Below are 21,043 nucleotides of genomic sequence, written 5' to 3'. Positions count from 1 at the left end.
TTTTCCCCTCACGTATATGTGACACCGAGAGTGACCTTGTGGTGTCATCAGAGAGAAGAGGGTGGGGTGCGGGGGGCCACTTTATTGGCATTGCCAGTAAAGTCCAATACTGTTCATTTGGGCTGTGCATTGCAGGTACCAATCAAAGAAGAAATTGAATCTCTTCAAGTTAACACCCTTTATGGTCAATTCTGTCCTCGCTGAAGGGAAAGGTGGCTTCATAAGGGCCAAACTAGTGTGTAAGACTTTGGAAAACTTCTTTGCCTCGGCTGACGAAGAGCTGACTATTGATCACGTGCCTATTTGGTGTAAGGACAACCAAGGACAGAGAGTGATGGTTGAGCAGAGTGAGAAACTGGTGAGTATCTAAACATCTTTAAGTGTTGGGGCCGGGGAGGAAAGAGAAGCGTCGACATGGTACATTATTATATTCGCCTTTCATTTCTTCAGAACTGCTGGCAGAAAATGCAGTTCTGGACGGAAAGAAATGGACGGAAAGACTGTAGGCCCGTCTTGACAGTTGTGAATTGTGAAGCGTTTTCTGTGAAGAACACTCGTAGACACTTCACTTAATCCTCACACTTGTCCACTCATTTAACATATGAGGCACCTGCCCAGGGTTTACAGGAGCTTGTCACTGGGGCTGCTGGACGAATCTAAAGATTGGGAATCCCTTTTCTAGTTTTTATCAAGTTTTTTTAATCATTTGCCATTCTTTTTATGAATTAACTGTTAGTCATAAATCTAGAGAAATAATCCAGCCTTTCTGGTCCATCAGATGTTGTTTTTGATGTTCTCTTTGAGAAGTGTTCTGTCACTGGGCTTAGGCCATTACTAAAAGGCTGTCGTGGAGCCGGAGGGAGCTTGAGGAAGTGACTACACTCACCGAGCTGGGATGGTTTCTCTACTCTGACCTCTAGGTGGAAACGAAAAGGTGATTTCAAGATGCTGGTTCTTCCAGGGTCTTAAACTATGAGTTACCAATTACTTGTTTTCTAGAACAGTGTCCTTGAAGCAAGCCGACTTTGGGACAACATGCGGAAGCTTCGGGAATGCAAAGAAGAGGCTTACCAAATGACTCATGATGGTATGCAAGTTCACAAATGTTAGAGTCCGTTAAACGTAACTTTAGTCACGAGTTCTCAGTCTAGCTTCTCCCTTCTTTTAGGCTATTTGAAACTCTGGCAGCTGAGCAAGCCTTTGCTGGCCTCTTTTGACGCCATCTTTGTGGATGAGGCACAGGATTGCACCCCAGGTGATAAACTGTTCAGGACCTCGGTAGTCTCCCACACACGGAAACGGGAGCAGGGTGACGGAAGACGACGTACATGTGAAATCAGTCAGTTACTCTTGTTTGTCCTAAAGAAGAGGAGCAAATGACATTCAGTCATTCAGAAATCCATTATTAGTTGACTTTGGATTTCAATAGTTGTCTGCCCCCCCCAACCCCCAGCAAAGCAGATTAATTTTCCTCTAAATGTTTTGCTTGGGTTATTCTTAAAATGTTGACTACACATAGGTCATCAGATGATTGGGACCTAGACTTAGCTGAGTGGGAAAAGGTAGTCAGTTTAGAGTGAACAGTTTATGTCGTATATTTTTCACACGACCAACAGAAAATAGATGGTGTGCCTTTGCAGGTCATTTTGGGGCCCTAAGTTACAATATCAGCGAGCAAAGACAATTGGCCTCATTTTGTATTTGCCTGTGTGGTTTCTTATACACAATAATTTGCCCAGGGCTAAAAATAATGTACATTCCTAGGACTAGAAAGTGTCTCTTATTCATTATCAAATCGTTTCTTTGCATTGAGTGTGCCTATCTGGCAGGAAAAGACAACTGCTATCTACTGTGCCCCGGCTTAGTTTCATGAAAGCGTTTTTCATCCCTCTCTCTGAAATTTGGTTTCTTTTCATGACGTGGGTTGGCGTTCTTTTGGAGCTCTGACTTTCCCTCTTTGGTTGCAGCTATCATGAATATAGTTCTGTCTCAGCCATGTGGGAAGATCTTTGTGGGGGACCCCCACCAGCAAATCTACACCTTCCGTGGTGCGGTCAACGCTCTCTTCACAGTCCCTCACACACACGTGTTCTATCTCACGCAGGTAAGACATCCCCTTGCTTCCAGCATTCTAGAAGCATCTAAGCAAGCACTGGTTCCCCACCTTCATTTTTCATTGATTACTATGTGCCAGCCCCCGGGCAAGGTTTCTTGTCTGACTGACGGTAGCAGCCAACCCTTGCTTCTAAGCACTGATTCTCAGAGGATCTACAAAGTCAAAATGGTTTTCATAGTCGTTTCCCCTTTTCACTGGGTTGACTTTTGCACTGAGGATGCAGAGCATTGATGGGTAAAACTGCCAGTGCCTTCCCATGAGCCAGGGCAGGGATTGTATTCTTTACTGCAACGCACTTTTAGAGTTCAAAAACAAAAAACAAAAATAGGTCACTTAAGAATGTAGGTGACACGGCAAAACTGATTAATTAGATTAACAGCTGTCCCTTGAGTACGCCTCTGGGTGGTGAGATGGGAAGTAAGAATAAAATCCGTCTGCATACTGAAGTCTCATGGATGTCAGATGAAGAGCACTTTTGTGATTGTGTTGTGAGCTACACTGGTAGTTTTTTCTTCAAGTACCATTTGTCATCGAAAGAACTGTTAACAGACAAACTCAGGTGATTCAGACTTGAGTTTTTGGTATTTTCCCAAAAATGAATGAAATGAGCTGTGACAACAACTGACCAGTGTTTGTTGCCAAAGATAAAATTCTTGCTTTCATGTGTAATCAAAATTTGAAAAACTTGTGCCTGCCACTATGAGCATGAGAACTCATGGTGTCCTTGATTGCCCGAAAAGGCTGTGAAATGGCCCTCCCCTTTTCAGTTCGCATGTGTATAAGGCTGAGCTTTCTACACCTACTTCAGCCAAAACAGCTCATCACCGCGGACTACGTGCAGGCGGAACTGAGAATCCAGCTGTCCTCTATTAAGCAGGGCATCAAAGAGATGTGCAAAAAACGGAAAACAGGACTACTCTTGTTGCTAAACGTTTTTTTGTTTTGGATAATATAGTTTAAAAAAAATGTTTTTTACGTTATGCAATGGGCTTATTATTGTTACTTTTTAAATGTAAATTTTAAATGTAATTTAAGTGTAAATTAAAGTTTCTAGTATGGTAAATAGAGATAGCTACAGCTCACATAAATAAAAGCTCCGTTGGGGCCTCAGCAATTTTTAGTAGGTGAAGAGTCCTGAGATTTAGAGGTGCGAGAACCATTGCTTGTAAGAGATTCATTTCTGGTTAGAGGATCTGAGATGTGGCCACTGTATTGAAGGGTAATCTAAACTGTTTTGTTCTGTTACAGAAAGTCCTGTAGCCTACTCTGTGACTTTATTCCCTTGAGTTCCTCTTGTATGTTATAGTGATTCAGGGTTGCGTCAACTCAGAGTAATTTTTTTCAACAGATTTTTTTTTTTGTTTCAGATTTACAGGAAAATTAGAAAATAGTAGTAAAAACATTGAGAAAATAGTTCCCACATGCTGTGCATTCTGTTTCCCCTATTATTTAGTGTACTGCATTTGCCACAATTAGTGAACTACTACTGACACATTATTATGAAGTCTATAGTGTGTTCAGATATCCTTAGTTTTAACCTAATGTCCTTTTCTGTTCCAGGATCTTATTAGGGTTACCATATTACATGTCGTTGTCATGTCTTCTTAGGCTCCTGTTGGCTGTGACAGTTTCTCTGACTTTCCTTGTTTTTGATGATCTTGACAGCTTTGAAGAGTACTGGTTGGATGTTTTGTAGAATACCCCTGTGCTGGAATTTGTCTGATGTTTTTCTCACAATCAAACGGATGTTACATGTTTGGGGGACGAAGATCTCCGAAGGAAAATTGTCACAATATTTGGGGCACATGCTATTATTTTCATCACATAATCTCAAGGGCGCATGAGTTATGACTGTTGATGTGACCTTGATCAGCTGGCTAATGTAGTGTTTGCCATGTTTCTCTACTGTGAAGCTACTCTCCCTGCCCCCTGCCCTTCCCGTACTATATGTTTGGAAGAAAGGGACTCTACTCAGTCCTCACCCAAGGAGTGTTGGAGTATCTATGTCAATTCCTTGGAATTATTCTGCAAAGGAGATTTGTGTCTTCTCTCCCATTTATTTATTCAATGATTTCTTTATTTGTATATCAGTATGGGCTCACAAATATTTATTTTATAATTTCGGTTGTGGTTCACTCAGAATAGTTCTGAGCAACAATAGCAACAAAGTACTGTTTGTCAAAAACCTCGTTTTCTTTAGGCTGTGTTATTGATGTTCACCAAAGCATATAATACTTTATTACCTAAGTTAAAAATGCATGGAAAAGGCAACAAATATCATGAGTTTAGAGAAGAACGGTGTCATTCCCGCTGCAGTGGTCAAGTAAGTCGGGTGATAAGTCAAGTTTTGAAGGGTAGGAAATTGTTTTGCTATGAACCAAGGCAGGGAAAGCGCAGGAAACACTCAGGAACTGATGATTATACTTGTGGTTGGTTATGTGGGGCAGAGATTTTAAATAAACGTTGAGGGAGTCACAAAGGCAAGGAAAGAAACCCTCCCTCCCTTCCCTTAATCTTTTGTACAACTCGTATGCGTTAGATTTGATTTGGAAAAAAGAAAAAAAACTTTTCTTTTGCTTAAAAGAAAAGTTTGCTATTAATTTTGGGAATAAAGAGAAGTAGGATGTCCAGGCTGTGAGGAATCTTGAAAGTGTATGCATCGCCTTTTCCTTTGTGTATTGCTCTTCCTTTTTGTAGAAAGGGCATGGTTTGAGCAAAGTGCGTGGGCAAGATTGATCTGACAGAGGTGAGGTGGGGCGTTTGGCAGTGGGAGGAGACTGGAGGGAAAGAGACCAAGTAGGTGAGGTATGAAGTTTGGGTTTCTGAGCTGACCTGGCCGCAGTGGTAATAAAAATGGTATAGAAAACATGGCGGGTGAGTTGTTGAGATTTGGATTTAGGGGCAAGGAGTAAAGAAAAATAGGTAACTTTAAAGTTTCAGGATAGAAAAATACTATTCTGAAAAGTTAAAAATAAAGTCAGTGATTCTTTGATTGTCAAGCTCCTGTTCAGTACGAGTGGGTTTACAGTAGGGAATTTCCAAATACCCTTTCCAGGTAGGGCGAATCAGGAGTGATTGGTTGGGGTTGACAAGGCCAGGACTTGGCAGTGATAGAAATGTGCCAACATACTTCAGGGAAAGGTTGCTAACTCCTTTTGTTTTGTTGTTTTCCAACAGAGTTTTAGATTTGGTGTGGAAATAGCTTATGTGGGAGCTACTATCTTGGATGTCTGCAAGAGAGTAAGGAAAAAGACTTTGGTTGGAGGAAACCATCAGAGTAAGGCTTTCAGTTACTCTCATTTGTTACAAAACATTAGTTTTCCTTTTTATTTGAATTTGCCGTAGAGTTTGTACTCTCTCCCCAAAGGTGGCATTAGAGGAGATACAAAGGGGCAGGTGGCCCTGTTGTCCCGGACCAACGCCAGTGTGTTTGACGAGGCTGTACGGGTGACCGACGGAGAAGTACCTGCAAGGATACATTTGATTGGGGTAAGAGGACAGTTCTATTGACTGCTTCATGCGCAGCAACGTTGCAGACAAACACGGCCGATACACACGTTGAATTTCATTAGGATTATTATACAGGCAAGCATTTGGGTTTTTGATGATTTTCACCCTCTGTGTCGCCACTGAAGTCGTTCTCCCTGGCCATGCTGGTGATGGTCGCCAAACATTCCTATAAAGTCACACCCAGTAGGGACCGAGGATCTTTTCTTCTACTCTCTAAAAAAATAAGTGCCCTTCTCTCCTTTGACTATGCAAACGAGGCTGCTGGCTCTCCACGAGTGTTCTGATGTGTGATGTTGATTAGTTTAAGAAACAGTGAGGTGACAACACAGCTGGGACATGCCGGCGGGCTGCAGCGGATAGAGTGTGAACACCTGGGTTCTAGCTCTGGTTCTGTCATTAACTTTGTGTGGCTTGCGGCAAGTCACAACGCGTGTGTGCCTCTTTCTCTCCATCTCTAAGATAATGCCTTTCCTTTACCTGTTTCACAGGGAAGTTAGGGTTAAGTGATGTGTGAGGCATTTTCAAGTCTTCGAAGCAAAGTTATATGACTAAAAGACATGCACTTACTCATTTGTGAAAAGACATTTTGAAGGGCCTGCTATGCGTAGGCACTCAGTAAATATATCGAGTGAGTCATAATCAAAGATGTTCTCACTTTTCTCTCTTTTGTTTGTAAAGATTATATAACCAAGTTATAGGGAAAAAATTCAGCCTTAATCTCAGTATTGCATACAATTCTCATTTTTGCTAATCGTTTACGTCTTTGTCTTTATAGACATATATGTTTACATAATTGTAATTATAGTGTACATTAAAAAGTATGCTGTTTTTACTCAACGCAATAAGCATGTTTTCTTTCATGTTGCTACTTTAATGACTTTACAGTATTTTATCCAGTGGATATAACATAATTTAGCCATTTTCCTTATTGTAAGAAAATAGTACTTTTGGAGTACCATCCATGCTGGGGATGAAAGAAAGTAAGTGGCTTTCTTCCCCCTCCATCCACTCATCACCTGTAGCATGTGTGCTTACACGGGATCACATATGGTGTCCAATTATGAGATATATTGTCTTATTTTGGTCTCTTTTATGTCAGTGTGTTGCATGTCCCTTCCCAAAATGATGATAAATCCTTGGCGTGTGCGGCCTGTGTCGTGTTTCTTCTATACGGGGACCTGGTGCCATGCAAAGGCTGGGGACCCCCTGCCCTACATGCTTCTGGGTAGAACTAGGCTGACCTGTGAGACAGTCAGGCCCTCTCCTCCAGGTGGTAACATTTTAAAACATACAATAAATTCGATCTCTAGACATTTTCTAGTTCTTTTCTCAAAAGAAACAATGGTAAGTATTCATACTCCACACGCAGTGTTCAGGTATCATTATATTTTTTATTGCAACCTATTTATGTTCCTGGAAGGTAGATGATTTAAATTGCCCTTTTGTAACAAGAAAGCAAAGCAGAGCTAATTCTTGCCATCTTTAAAACATTAGAAGAGTTTGAGGTAGCAGCTAAAACTTAGCATTTGATAATCCTGAGTTTTCAAGCTGCATTATAGCCTGGTGCTTTTGTGCTTGATGAAGTTTTCTGCTTACAGTATTTATGCTTTGGATGCCATTTGAAGTCCATTTTCAAGAAACCATCTCGTTTCAGAATCCCATCTATACCTTTGGTTTACTTTGTTTTGTGAAAACAACACAAAAACAAAACACAACAAAAAACCAAAAATCCCACCAAAAAACTTTTTCAGGGGATTAAGTCATTTGGATTGGACAGAATCATTGATATTTGGATCCTTCTTCAGCCGGAGGAAGAACGGAAGAGACGTAAGTACCCTCCTGGCCACGGTACAGTGGATAGAAGCACTCTAGTGACGAGGGATGGGAGAAGGATGGGCTTGCTTTGAGTCAGAGTTCTTACTTTTCTTCTAGAGAAGGGTGCAGCGAATGGTGCTCTTTTCCCATCGAGACTGTGATACCCAAGGCCTCCTGTTTTCGGAGATACTGATAGCTTTTCCAGATTCTTCTTTCAGGAGTGTAAATTTCTATCGTTGGCCCCTTAGGCTGTCTTCCGTCACATCTTTCTGTCTTCCTGGGCAGCTTTATACGTGGAAACTTCTGCATGGGCCCAAAATGATCATTTCTAACATCTCTATAGTGCTTTTCTTTTCATTACTGCGCTGTTGCAAATCCTTGTGAAGTAGGTAAGGATCTCAAGGGTAGGGCTCTTGATCCTCAGTTTGGAGACGGAGAGGCTAAAGCACAGGTCATTTCACTGACTTGCCCAGGAACACACAGCATGTTAGTGATGTACTCGCGACTAGAACCTGGGTCTCCCCCCTGAAGACCATTTGTTACGCCGTTGTTAGGATGTGGGGCTGCTGCCACTGTGTGGCACCGTGACCTGCATCACATTAACCTGCGTCTGTATTCTCCTTAGGAAACCTCATTATTAAAGACAGGTTTATTAGAAGATGGGTGCACAAAGAAGGCTTCAGTGGCTTCAAGAGGTATGTGACCGCAGCCGAGGATAAGGAGCTCGAAGCAAAGATTGCAGTTGTTGAAAAGTATAACATCAGGATCCCAGAACTGGTGGAAAGGATAGAAAAATGCCACATAGAAGATTTGGACTTTGCAGGTAAGGAAAACGCTTGGTTTTTCACTTCCCACCAGGAGGAGGGACAAATGGTCTCCTGACGCTTCTTGCCTGCACGAATATCTTGTGTGACCGTGGGCGGCTTTGTTGCGTTCCTGGCGTTGCCTAGGAGAGGGGAGCAGAGCTGCGTCTTTCTGTGGGGCCTTTATTTCTGTCCTACCTCCAAGCCCAAATGGGACTTGCTGTTCCCAGCTCTGCTGTGGTGACTTTGGCAAGCCAGTCACCCCTCTTCTGGCCTCTGTTCCGTGGTGTGAAGCTTAGCTTGTGGACAGGTCACTGTGAGCTCTGGAAAGGGATTTCTAAGATGCACTAATTCGCCTGCAACCAAGTTTCTTCTTTCTCCCTCATCTTTTAATTTTCTCTCTTTTTTTTTTTTCTGACTGTATTTTCCTCTTTCCCCCTTTTCAAACAAAGCTGAACACAGGTAGAAAAACGGAAGTTAGAGTTTAAAGGGTCAGTTTTCTTTTTCCTCTCATTTCTTTCCCTTCTAACTTTGTGCCATTTTTATTCCAGAGTACATTTTGGGGACCGTGCACAAAGCCAAAGGCTTGGAGTTTGATACCGTGTACGTTCTGGATGATTTTGTCAAAGTGCCATGCGCCAGGCACAACCTCGCACAGCTGCCCCACTTCAGAGTCGGTAAGGGGACCGGTCATACGGAGCACGCCTTTAGGAGGCGACCAGGGATGCTGCCCTTGGAAGCCTTGCTTTTTGTTGGATGATGTGGCCTTTTGGAAGGAGTCTTCTAGAAGAAAAAAAGCACCTAGTCTTACATTTGTTATTCGTAGACTACATTTTTTTTTTTTTTTTTTTAGAAAAACTGAACTTACAGAGCCCACCTCTCTGGGGGCTGCATGTAGGGCAGCTGTGTTTATAGTGGCCCTATTTAGCCTGCAGCAACTCTTCACCTTTGGGTTTTTCACCATCAGACTCAGAAAAGCTTTAAAACATACAGTTTACCTGCTCCCCAAGGTGTTTTTTCTTTAATTAACTCCCCTTTTTATTAAAGAGGCCAGAAAATCACAAAAGGTAAAATAGTAAATACTCTTTATCATTTGCCTGCTTTGTATATATTTATACTCAAGGCTATTTATAAAAATCCCAAGCATCATGCAATTGTTTTGGTTTTAAATCTCAGAATGAAATCATTTTGGAATTTTCTTACAGACAAACGAAAGCTCTCTTTTAACCCTGGATTCAAAATTTGGGGCATAGGGTGTACATTGGCGGGCTGAAATAGAAATACTAAAAATTCCTTGTATCTGATGAACATACTCATAAAATGAGAGGAAGAGTTTGTATTGAACATAAATTGAAGTAGAGTGGGGAAAAGGAATGGCTGTAAAGAGAGATCAATGGCTTTACACTGGGGAAGAGATGTTTAATACACTACTTTTCTCCCCCCTGCTGGTCATTACATGTTTACCTATGTATTGGGGGGGGGGTATCAGCTTTTTGATACGTAATTCACAAGCATACAGTCCACCCATTTAAAGTACACAATTTAGTGGCCTTTGGTGTATTCACAGATCAACTGCTCTTTATTCAGTTCTTACCATTGTGCTAGGTATGGTAAATGACCAAACCGAGGCATGAGGTAGGCAGTAAAGACCTGTAGAGTGTTTTTCTTCTCTGGTTTTCTGTGACAACATAAGTCATTTCCAGACTGGCCTGAGTAACGGAGACAGCATCAGGAAACAGGATGAACTAGGGTTTTGGAGACTTGGGCTCGACTCCTGGACCCTTGATTAGCCATGGCCTGTTTGTCCAAGTGACTTAACCTCTGGACACCTCAGTTTCCCCACCAGTTTTACAGGATTGTCATGAGGAAAACTGGGAGAACGAACAGAAATATGCCCTGGGCACATCACCGGGGTGGAATAACCAGTGAACAGGTTCCCAGGATTTCCCAGTAGTAGCACGAACTAAACCTCAAGTCTTTTGTGCCACTAGCTTGTTAGGGTTTGTTCATTTTTTGGAGTTGGTGTTTATAGGATAATTGTGTGTGTGTGTGTGTGTGTGTGTGTGTGTGTGTGCGCGCCAAAAAAATGTATACACATGAGTTGTATTCATCTTTTGTTATAGGTATATATTGAGTATTACAATTTTAATACAGTTTTTTCTTTTCTTAAAACCTGTATACATTTTTTGGCACCCTCTGTGTACACATACACACATGCACATGCACGTGCACACACACACACAGCCAGCAAATCTTGAGTGGGTTTTTTTTGGGGGGGGGTGGTGGTGAAGGGTGGTAAACATTTAGATGAGAACATAAATTGTAAGCAGGCTTTTCAATTGATACATCTTTTCTCTTTACTTTCTTTAGAGTCATTTTCTGAGGATGAATGGAATTTACTGTATGTTGCAGTAACTCGTGCCAAGAAGCGTCTCATCATGACCAAATCGTTGGAGAACATTTTGACTTTGGCTGGGGTAAATTAATTTAACAACATTTGGATTTTACTGGGTTTGAATAAGGGATCAACCTATCCTGGCTTGGAAGAGAAGGGTCTCTTTCTTGAGTGCACAAAGGTCGACTGCTAGTTCCGGAAGTGTCCTAACCAAGGAAACAAAAACGTGGCTTCTTTTCTAAGTTCTTTCCTAGTTCAGTTTCAAACATTCTTTTTAAAATATCAACTGTGTTCATGTTTGTCTTAATTTCTTCCCTGGTCAATCAGTGCTCAGCACTTTTAGGAGAAGAAAAAAAGGCAAGACTGTCTTCTGTGTCTGAACTTTCTCCCTCTCACTGCCTGGTCCCTTTTGAACTGGCCACCACTGCTGCCTCCAGTAGAACATATTCTTGCCTGGGGACAATGAGTATTCAGACATCTGGCCTGCACCTTGTCAGTGGCTGAGATGCAGAGAAGTGTCAGCACTCAGTCTTTACCCTGCAAGCCAACCTTCTCCTTTCTAATACTATCTCTGTCTCTCACAGGCTGGAGTATAAGCCACTTAGTCTTTTCAACCCTGTTGGAAACTAGAGCAGAAATTAGAGCTAACAGTTCCTATTTTCTCTGAACCAGAGATACTTAAGCTTGAAACCTAACACTTAAGTGTAAAAGTTGTTATAAATACTCTCTTTTCCTTAGGTATTTCCAAAACAAAAGATTTTGTACAGCAGGATGATTTAGTCAAAGTGCCGCGTCGTGTGTTCTCTCAAGTGGATGAGAATATGTGGAGCTGTGGAATCTGAGCATTGCTGCCAATGGCTTTGCCCTTAGGCCTGGGTGGAGGTAGTGATCATGTTTTAGTAAATGGTATTCACAGTCTCAGCGTTCACTGGTGATGAAACTGAACCCTGATACTCATCATGAAATATTGACTGAGTGCCTAATATGTGCCAAGCACATTTCTGGAGCTATAATGGTGGGCAAGAGAAATTCCTAGGTAAAGTGACAGACAGTAAACAAGTAAGCATATGGGATTTCTTTGTGTATTTTTGAGGAAGAGAATATCAGAGCTCAAAAAGGAGAAACTACAGATAAATATTCTCTGACCAGCCAGAAGAGCAAAAGCTGCTTGCATAAGACTGGTTACCTTGCCTTTTTTTGAACTTTGCTCTTTCAAGTCTCCGTCTCACTTTTCTTCCAAGCCTCTCTGAGACTTTTCTGGAATTTGAAATTAGCTGCTTGTGTTCCCAAGCAGCGTTGCCTCGCGTGGGCTTCGCCGTGTGTGACACCTCATGTGGCAGAGCTTGGCACCAACACCTCACACGGCAGAGCTTGGCACCGAAGCTTTCTCCTTTGCTTGCATCCTCAGTGGTAGCTGGGTTACAGTGGTGTTTCCAGAGATGACTTAGAGCAGAGCTCTAGAAACTTTTCTAGAAAGGGCCAGACAAGAAATACATTAGGCTTTGCAGGCCAGGGGATCTCTGTGGCATCTACTCAGCTCTGCTGTTGTAGCAAGAGAACAGCCACAGGAATTTGTTAATAAGCGAATGTGGTCATGTCCCAATAAAACTTTATTTACAACAGGCACTGGTCTGAATTTGGCCCCCTGGTTGTAGTTTGCTGACTCTTGGTTTAGAGATTAAGTGTGGCTTTTCTTAATCTCAGGGAATGGAGTAGAATAATAACCTTTAGGTACAAATAATCTCTAGCTGTAACATAAATTTTTGTATAAACTTTGATCATGAGTATACCTGCAGTATGGTTTTCTTATGGAAACAGTGTTGCATTAGTGGCTAAATCTAAAACAAAACCAAATTGTCATGTTGGTAACTTTTAATGGAGATGCTATAGAGTAGTAATATCATTTCACAGCATGGGCTAAATAGAATTTTTCTTTAACTTAGGAAAATTTTAAGACATTCAAAGGTCGAGAAAATAAGTTACCATGTCCAAATCACCCCTATATATATTTGAAGTACTCATCTCTAAAAAAATATGGGCCTTTTTTTCATGCCCACAATGCCATTATCATCTTACAAAATTTATAATAATTCCATGTGACCTCTAATACCCAATCCATAATTATACTTTTATGATTATCTCAAAAATGCCTTTTTACAGTTGGTATTGAAATCAGGATCTAAACATTTGGTTGTTATGTCTCTTGAGCTTCTTAATTTAGAGCAGTCAAGATCCCTTCCCTCCTTTTTAATGCTCCTGGTTTTTTCTGCAGAAATGGTCAGTTTTCCCACCTAATGTTCCACATTCCGGCTTTGCTTCCTTGTGTGGTTGTATAACCTATTCTACTTTTGTCTACCCTGGATTTCCTATAACTGGAAGTTGGCCATAGAGGCTTCATTAGGTTCAGGCTTAACTTTTCTGGCAGGAATCCTTTATTTGGGGGTGGGGGGAGGGTATTTGCTTCATATTGCCTCACATCAGAAGGCAATGATGCCACATTATCTCCCTTTTAGCAATGCTGATTGTTCACCTTTTTAATAGACAGAGCTAGGAAATCTATATTTTTGAAAAGAAAGAAAAATCAAGAGTTGAAACTGATAATTCCAATCCTGACTTTTTATTTAAACTTTTTATTGTTCAATATAACACAGTATATACAACAGATTTGCAGTTTGCAGTTAGGATAAGTGAACAGCCATCCAGGTAAGGACACTGGATTTGCCAGCCACCCCAGGTGCCTTCCAGGTAGCCTCTCATGGTCAGTACCCCCCTCCCTCCTGAGAGGAACGACTGTCCCAGCTTTTAGCATGAGCACTTTCTTCCATTTCCTTATAGTTTCCTACCAAGTGTGTGCCACCAACAATGTAAGTACTGAAAGCACTTTGGCACATGCTGTCTTCATTCTTTCGTTGTTGTAAGGTTGCACTGTGTCTGCCATGTACATTTATAATTCATCGATTACACTTCTCCAATCCAATTCAGATGACCATTAAAGGATGTTTACTTCTTTTACACTTGAATCTTTTCTCTTACACTGAAAATCTAACAGTATTGATTAATTTACACTATTGTATTTATACTATTCTACTGTGTATTAGTTTTAAAATAATACCAATATTACTGTTAACAGAATACTGAATGGAATTGAAGATTTCCGAGTAGCTCCATTCCTTCATATTCCACTAAGGATGTGCAGTCAGAATACCATGTTCTGAAGGCACTTGGAATAAATCCTTTTTCCTCTGTGGTTTGATCACCAATTTCATTCGAGTTAGACATGTTGGTTTCTTTACAATCCCTGTAGGAATTGCTTTGCTTCTTTTTGATTTAATTCTTTTTTTGAATGTGTGAGACATTTATGATTTTCAAAGTCAAACCTGTAACAGGTATGTTCAGAGAAGTCTCATTCCCTACCTGTCCTCTTCAGACTTTCTCACCCTCTGTCACTAATAGCTTATTTTAAATTAGTTTTTGATTTATCCTTCAGTGTTTCTTTTCTGCAAATATGTGTATTTTATTCTCCTTTTTCCACAAAAGTCAGCATTCTCTATATAATGTTCTGCACCTCACTTTGCCTCTGAGAAATAGGCATGGAAATCACTATTTAGCAGTTCATGAAGCTCTTTCTTATTCCTTTATTCACTGGTATTCACTGTGTCAACGTATCATGATTTATGCACTTTCTCACTAATGCATGTTGGGTTCTTTCCAGTCTTTTGCTTTTAATAATAATGCCACAATGCATAATCTTACGCACAAGCCATTTTCTCTTCTTGCCAGTGCATCTTGGGGATACCTTCCTAGAATCTAAATTTCTGGATAAAGGATAAATGGATATGTGACTTTTATAGATATTGCCAAATTCTTCACAGAGGTTGTATATTTTAGAGTCCCACCAGATTGTGTCTAAGAGTCAAATAGGCTTTTTAAAGCCAGTTGGAAGCTGGTTGGTTACTGCATATATTTTATGGGGAAAATGAGTTTTCACCATAAAGAAAAGAATACAGAATCTAGAGAAATATAATACTTCCGCCTTACCGAGACTGGTTTGGGAAACATCTGCTGGCCCACAGGAGTGCTGGGAGGGAGCCCCGGATACATGGCCCATTTGTGTGAGTAGATGTTTACTTGTGACGGGGGAGTGCTTCTGCTTTTTCTTTATCACAGCTTATAAATCAGTTCGGGGACATCCTGTTTCAGAAGTGGCTAAGCACACCCTCTGCTCCGAGAGGAAGGCCATAAGGATCTGGAAGGCTCTGGGGGAGGACAGGAGGGTAATAATTTAGAGAACATGAAGGCATGTTGTGAACAGTAGCGTCACGCATGGTGAGTGCCGTTTTAGAAAAAAAGTGAGCCATTGATGCCCCTGTATTCTAGGGTAGGGCAGAGAGCCTCCTTTTTCTCCCTGACCTTTTCAGAAAACTCGAGCTAACCCCCGGGAGCCTTTTTGTTCCTTTGTTTATTTCAAGTTTGGAGGAAGTGAAGGGAATCATTACATTATTGAATTGTGAAGTGACACCGAGTTTTGCTAGTATGCTAGTAGCCTTCCAGAATCTTAGATCCTTAATCCAAATCTTGCAGGCATATCCTTAGAACAGTGCGGAGCACATGGTTGGTGCTCAGTGTTTGTGGAATGGATGAAAGCCCTCCGTTCTGAGTGGGGCAGGGCCTGATTCCTGGTTCCTCCACCTGGGCGCTTTGTTACCATGGGTGGATTACTTATCACTCTGTACGTCTGTCCTAATCTGTGAAACTGGCATGACAGTAGTAACTGCACTTCTGAGGAGGGAGGTAGAGAAGGGCCATAATGAGCTGGTGAAATAACTGCCTTACAACCAATTAGGGACACTCAAAGGCAATTAGTTGTCTGTAAGACAACGAACCCCAGAAGGGAGGTATCAAGGGGACAACTGGCATTTGTGGGGGAGCTGTGCTCATGGTGTGTGTGTGCTCATTCAGCAGTAATTGTCGAGCACTTTCTGCATGACCAAAGTGCTGTTGAGTCATGTGCTTCCAGGTCGGTTAGCTTTGTATCTGGAAGTTACAGGAGAGACAGAGAGAGAAACTGGGTGATTAAAAGCACAGCTCTGGACTTAGGCACCCCTGGGTTTGAGCCCCACATCTGCTGTGGTCTAGCTCTCCGATCTTCTGCACAAGTGGCCTAATTCTCAGGTCTCATGCCCTCCTATGTGCGATGGGAATAATGACAGTATTACTCCTAGGAAGTTGTTGGTGAGGATTATATGTACGGTACTTTATCAGCAAAGGACCTGATGCTAGTAGGGAGCCACGACATTTAAAAACAAAACAGCCTGGCATGATTTAAGGAGGGGAGGAGTAGGTGGTAGTATCATGTCGCTTTGGATTTCTGAAGGCCACGGTTCCAAAGAAGCTTTTCTCTCTGTGATAATGTTTGCAGCAGCTGGCAGTGGTCCATCGGCCAGTACATTACCTAATTTGACGTAAGCCCTGTCACAGTTCTTTGGGTGCTGGTTATTCCCCATATTTATTGGTCTTCATACCTGTGAATGTATTGGTTACCCAGGATGTCACTAAAGAATGTGGGTGGCTTAATGAGTTGATTTACCTGTTTATTCAGTTGACAAATACTAGATTTATAGAGCTCCTGCTAGGTACCCAGCGCTGTAGTTAGTGTGGGAGGTACAGGAAACAAAACAAGTGACGTGCTTTGTGATCTCACTGAACTTGCAGTCTGGGAGGGAAGCCGTTCAGCAGTAGTAGATTCAACAGCAAGATTTGGGGAGTTGGAGAGCGTTTCCAGCTCCTTCGCCTTTAGCTTCCCAGTCGCACGTGGCTGAAGCATTGCCATTATTCTCCTCTGCCTCTTTCCCTCTCAGGAGTACTTCTTGCAAGCTGAGCTGACAAGTAACGTTTTAAAAACAGGAGTGGTCCGCTGCTGCGTGGGGCAGTGCAGCAACGCCATCCCGGTGGACACGGTGCTCACCATGAAGAAGCTCCCCATCACTTACGTAGGTGGTCCTGGCACAGCCCCCCGCCTGCAGACTGCTTCCAGTCACTTGTTTCTTAGTGCATGTGAGCTGCATGCTGCCTGCGCTGTGGCTGTGGGGAAACGACATTTGTATGACCCTTCCCTGGGGCTGGTCGTCCATAAGGCATAAGAGAGGCCGGACCTCCCCATGTCAGAGGGGATGGTACAGACACAGCGTGCACAGCACAGCCTAGGGGGTGGGTCGACTGACGCTCCAAGGAGAACTGCCTACCTGCAGGGCCCGGTTGAGTTGTTCTTGGCTCTTCAGCCCTTGCCTTAAATTCGGGTTTCCGCTCGAAGGCAGTCTGATAGAGTTGAGTCTACCCCAGATGACCGTGCAGTGGGAAGTGTTACCTTGGAGGTTTGCAAAGGTCAGAAAATAGCAGAATCAGATGCGTAGTCCCTTGACAGGGCTGACAGCAATTCAGCTCTTCTTGTTGGAAAGCCCTCCTTCTCTGTCCCCCTTCCCGTCTCCTTGTCCCGCCCTGCAGAGCAACAGAAAGGAGAACAAAGGTGGCTACCTGTGCCACTGGTGTGCAAAGCAGCGCGTCGGGCCCCTGGCCTTCCTCACCGCCTCCCCCGAGCAGGTGCACTCCATGGAACACACCGTCGAGAACATCGTGCTGCCCAGACACGAAGCCCTGCTTTTCCTTGTCTTCTGAAAGCCAAGAGGAGCATTCTCCAGGGTACAGATTGCCTTCTGTGGACTCCAGTTACTTGAAGAAAGCCAGTGTGGGGTGGGGCTCTCACTCATCCAAGACTCTGAATTCACTCCCAGAGCATTTTTGAGGAAGACGAAGCCAACCGGAGTTGGACCTGCCATTTCTCCATTCCCTGTAGGTAGCCACTTGCCACTGCCCCCAACTCCATGCATACCAGGATGGGGGCGTGAGAGATGTTCTTTTGATAAGAAAAAAACAACAAAAAAAAACAACAAAAAAAAACAACAAAGCATTTTATTATTTAAACTTTTATTACAAGGTTTCAATTAAACAGGCATTGTAGAACTGACATAGCACTGTGTGACACCTGCCTTCAGCCCTGTTGTTTTCGAACTTTTCTCCAGCTTTCTCTGTTTTTCCACTTACTCTTTTTAGCCGCTCTGTCGCTGCTCACATGATACACCGAGCAGAGTATGAGACTTAACGTGCAGGGCGATAATTGCTGCTTCAGAAATGCGGGGGAGACGCACACTTGTAGAAGACGTAGTGTGTGACTTCGTCGTCACAGGGTCGCCGTTTACACAGGGAGGCAACATCGCCCATAAAAAGACTCACACAAAGTGACAACACAGAGGCTTCTGGGGTTTCCCACAAGTAGAACTGAAGATCAGAAATACTTGAGAGGGAATGGGTGAAGAGGGTCAAAGGTAAAAATAAATAAATACAGTGCATTACTGAGCAACAGCAGAAAATAACTTACTGTTGTCTACTAATTTGTAACCAAAAGAAAAAGAAATACTTGAGAAGAAGGCGAAGATGGCCAGCCAGGGTTGGGGGCGGGGGATGGGAGTAGGTAGAGATGGAAAGTTGATAACCTGGTTAGCTGCCTGGGGATATTGGGTGGTTGTAATAAAGCTGTTGTTATAGAAACCAATGAAAAATGCACATCGCTTAGATAGACATGGATCTGGTATTTTTACATTTTTGCCATATAGCGCTTCAGGCATGCAGATGGCAGCTGAGGGAGTTGGCACAGCATTGCCCAAAGAGTTCACCACATGTAGTGTCTGAGCCCAGGCGGAGTCCAAGAGCAGACCTCATAGCTTCAGTTGTTGCAGTCTCCCCTTAACCTCTCCTCCCTTAGGCCTCTAGGAGTGCTTAGAGTGCGGGCTGGTGAGTAAAGCCAAGGTGCTGTTGGATCGGGCCAGGGGTGCTTGGAAAGGGTGAATGCCAACTTACTGTGTGCATATTAAGGGACGTTTTCACAGAATTGGACCTGAGGACAAATTTAATGAGAAAGGGACGGGTCTGTTTCATCCACTTGACTGGTATTCCTGGCCTAGCTTTATTGGATGTTTATGGATAACTCGGAATAAAAGAGCAAGGGAAAGGAAATTATTTCAATTTGGATTGGTCACAGTAGTCAGTGTCCTTCAAAAGAAGGGTTTGGCAGAGGGGTGGCAAGCCAGGGCTCATTAACACATATTTTGGAAATTTAGTTTTGCCAACATAGCAGAGGAAACGACTTATTTATTGGACGACAAGTCATTAACTCAGTGGACCTTCACTGGGCACCTGCTGTGTGGCAGGTGCCATTTAGTGGGTATATGGAATCAAAACGTGGTCTTGACTCATGGAGATCGCAGTCATTGGTGATTGTGCTTTGAGGTGGAAAGTGTTTGGCAAGAGGCCTGCGTGAGTGCTCTGGGAATGGGAGGGGCGTCTTCCTCAGGGACAAGGTCCAAGGGCTGCACAAAAGGGAGTTGTGTATCATAATGCGACGAGTAGTTATCAAGCTATTAAAGAGTGAAAGAATATTCTGGAAGAAGAAACAACATGAAAGATGCAAAGGACATGGGTTAGGTAACGGCACCACCAGAACAAAATGTCAGTATTAGTATTTTGGTACTTATTTTGAAAAACAACAGAATCTAGGAATTAGTTTTTTAAGTGTTAAGAATTTTTTTTAAAATCAGTAAAACTAAATATTGAGTGTGTTTCAAAAACATTTTTTAAATATTCAGTAAAATTTTTTTAAATGTTAAATGTCCATTATCATTTTCATATAAATAATGAGATGAGAATAAAAGTATTATGCAAAAATATAAACTGAGCACTACATGAAAATGAAAATCTATTAGATATTTTAAAAAGTAGAGTCTTCAAAATAAGAGGCTTGCATGATTTTGTTTAGTTGTGAGTATATTTTTGTGCAAGATTTTCTATTGAGGTTTTGTTTTTTTTACCATAGTAATTGGGAAAAGAATAAGGAAAATAATTATAAACTAGGTTCAAATATTTTTTTTTGCTTCAATCATTTCAAATAATTCCTATTATTTGATAACTTAGATGAGGTCTTTTTAAATTCAAGAATCTGCAATCAATTGATAGCAGATTCTAGTTCTAGTTTTTTATTTAAAGAAAGCATTTCTGATTTGTCTTCGTTTTGATTTTATCATGCTATAATGATTCAGGTGCAGTTAGCCATATAACAATAAATGCTGTTATGCCATATTCCATTTGTTTAGAAGGTATTTACAATTAAAAAAATTTATTCTTGCAACAGAAGTGTTAAAATACCATAGTATTAGGTTGGTGCGCAAGTAGTTGTGGTCTAAAAGGTTAAAAATAATTGTAAAAACCACAATTACTTTTGCACCAACCTAATATATTGTAGACTGTTCATTAGTTTGTCCTTTTACATAATTATTAAGACATATTTCAGATTTTAGATTTTTTAAAAGTAATGTGATGGTATTAGACCAATCTAAAATATTGGTGTATAGGTATTTTTAAGGTCTGGTATACAGAATGCCACTGAAATTTCAATCACTAAAGGTGTGAAACTGTCAGGAAAGCTTGGGTAAATAAGATGTGTGTGTAGTTAGAGTATGTATACAGTGGTAGCAGGCTAGTGAGAGGGCCAGGTAATAAAGGGCCTAGAGCACCAGGCCAGCGAGTTTCAGTGATATTCGGAAAAATGTTGAGGAATCATTGAAAAATTTTAAGACATCAGGTTTTGTTCATAGGGAGAACATTACAGATGCAGACTGGAGGATGTTTTAAGAAGGTCAGATAAATTAAGAGGCTAAGAGTTGTAATCTCAGGAAAAAAAAAAAAGACAGCTGGTGGACTGGACCTAGGCAACTGACGTGGTACTGGTGAGAAGATGGATACATAGATTAGTGGTTCTGAAAGTGTGGTCCCCAGATGAGAGCAAAGTTCTCGGTCCTTACCCCAGATCTGCTGGATTAGAAACTGAGATTGAGGACCAGCAGTTAGTATTTAAAAAGCCCTACAAATGATTCTGATGCACACTAAATTCTGAGAACTTTTGCTTTCGAGATTAAGAGGAAGAATCAGTAAGACTTAGAGAGTGCTTAGGTGGGGATGGTGAGTTAGGTGGGGATGGTGAGTTAGAGCCTACTGATAGGCTCTCAGTAGGGCCGCAATTTTCTGCCTTGTTCTGCAGGGTAGATGAGGGTACCCTTCACTGAGACAGAAAACGAAATGTAATAGGTTTGTGTAAAAACAATGATGAATTTAAAAATATATATATTAAATTTATTGGATGACTGGTTTGCAAAATTACATAGGTTTCAAGTGTGCTTTTCTATAATACATCATCTGTATATTGCATTGTACGTTCAGCACCCAGAGTCAGTTCTCCCATTACCATATATTTTCTACCACCCCCTCCCACCACTAAACTGTTGTCTGTGTCTATGAGTT

The 21,043-nt window shown here is 41.8% G+C and overlaps 1 protein-coding gene across 4 annotated transcripts in view; it reads left to right on the top strand.

Annotated features, from left to right (window-relative positions):
* The window catches only part of FBH1 (F-box DNA helicase 1), a 39,849-nt gene extending 21,606 nt beyond the window's left edge, over positions 1-18,243 (top strand). For all 4 annotated transcript variants that reach the window (XM_081048125.1, XM_081048123.1, XM_081048124.1 and 1 more), the window contains 12 exons: positions 136-358; positions 1,000-1,087; positions 1,169-1,255; positions 1,968-2,104; positions 5,294-5,393; positions 5,484-5,605; positions 7,378-7,453; positions 8,067-8,264; positions 8,796-8,921; positions 10,615-10,721; positions 16,498-16,629; positions 17,141-18,243. In XM_081048125.1, the coding sequence (XP_080904251.1) occupies positions 136-358; positions 1,000-1,087; positions 1,169-1,255; positions 1,968-2,104; positions 5,294-5,393; positions 5,484-5,605; positions 7,378-7,453; positions 8,067-8,264; positions 8,796-8,921; positions 10,615-10,721; positions 16,498-16,629; positions 17,141-17,311 (1,567 nt within the window). In that variant the 3' untranslated portion in view covers positions 17,312-18,243. The remainder of the gene's footprint in view (positions 1-135; positions 359-999; positions 1,088-1,168; positions 1,256-1,967; positions 2,105-5,293; positions 5,394-5,483; positions 5,606-7,377; positions 7,454-8,066; positions 8,265-8,795; positions 8,922-10,614; positions 10,722-16,497; positions 16,630-17,140) is intronic.
* The last annotated feature ends 2,800 nt before the right edge of the window (positions 18,244-21,043 follow it).

This window comes from Rhinolophus hipposideros (assembly GCF_964194185.1).
Source record: "Rhinolophus hipposideros genome assembly, chromosome: 1".
Taxonomy (NCBI): Eukaryota; Metazoa; Chordata; class Mammalia; order Chiroptera; family Rhinolophidae; genus Rhinolophus; species Rhinolophus hipposideros.
Note: the sequence above shows the minus strand (reverse complement) of the source record. Positions and strands in the feature narration are given on the sequence as shown.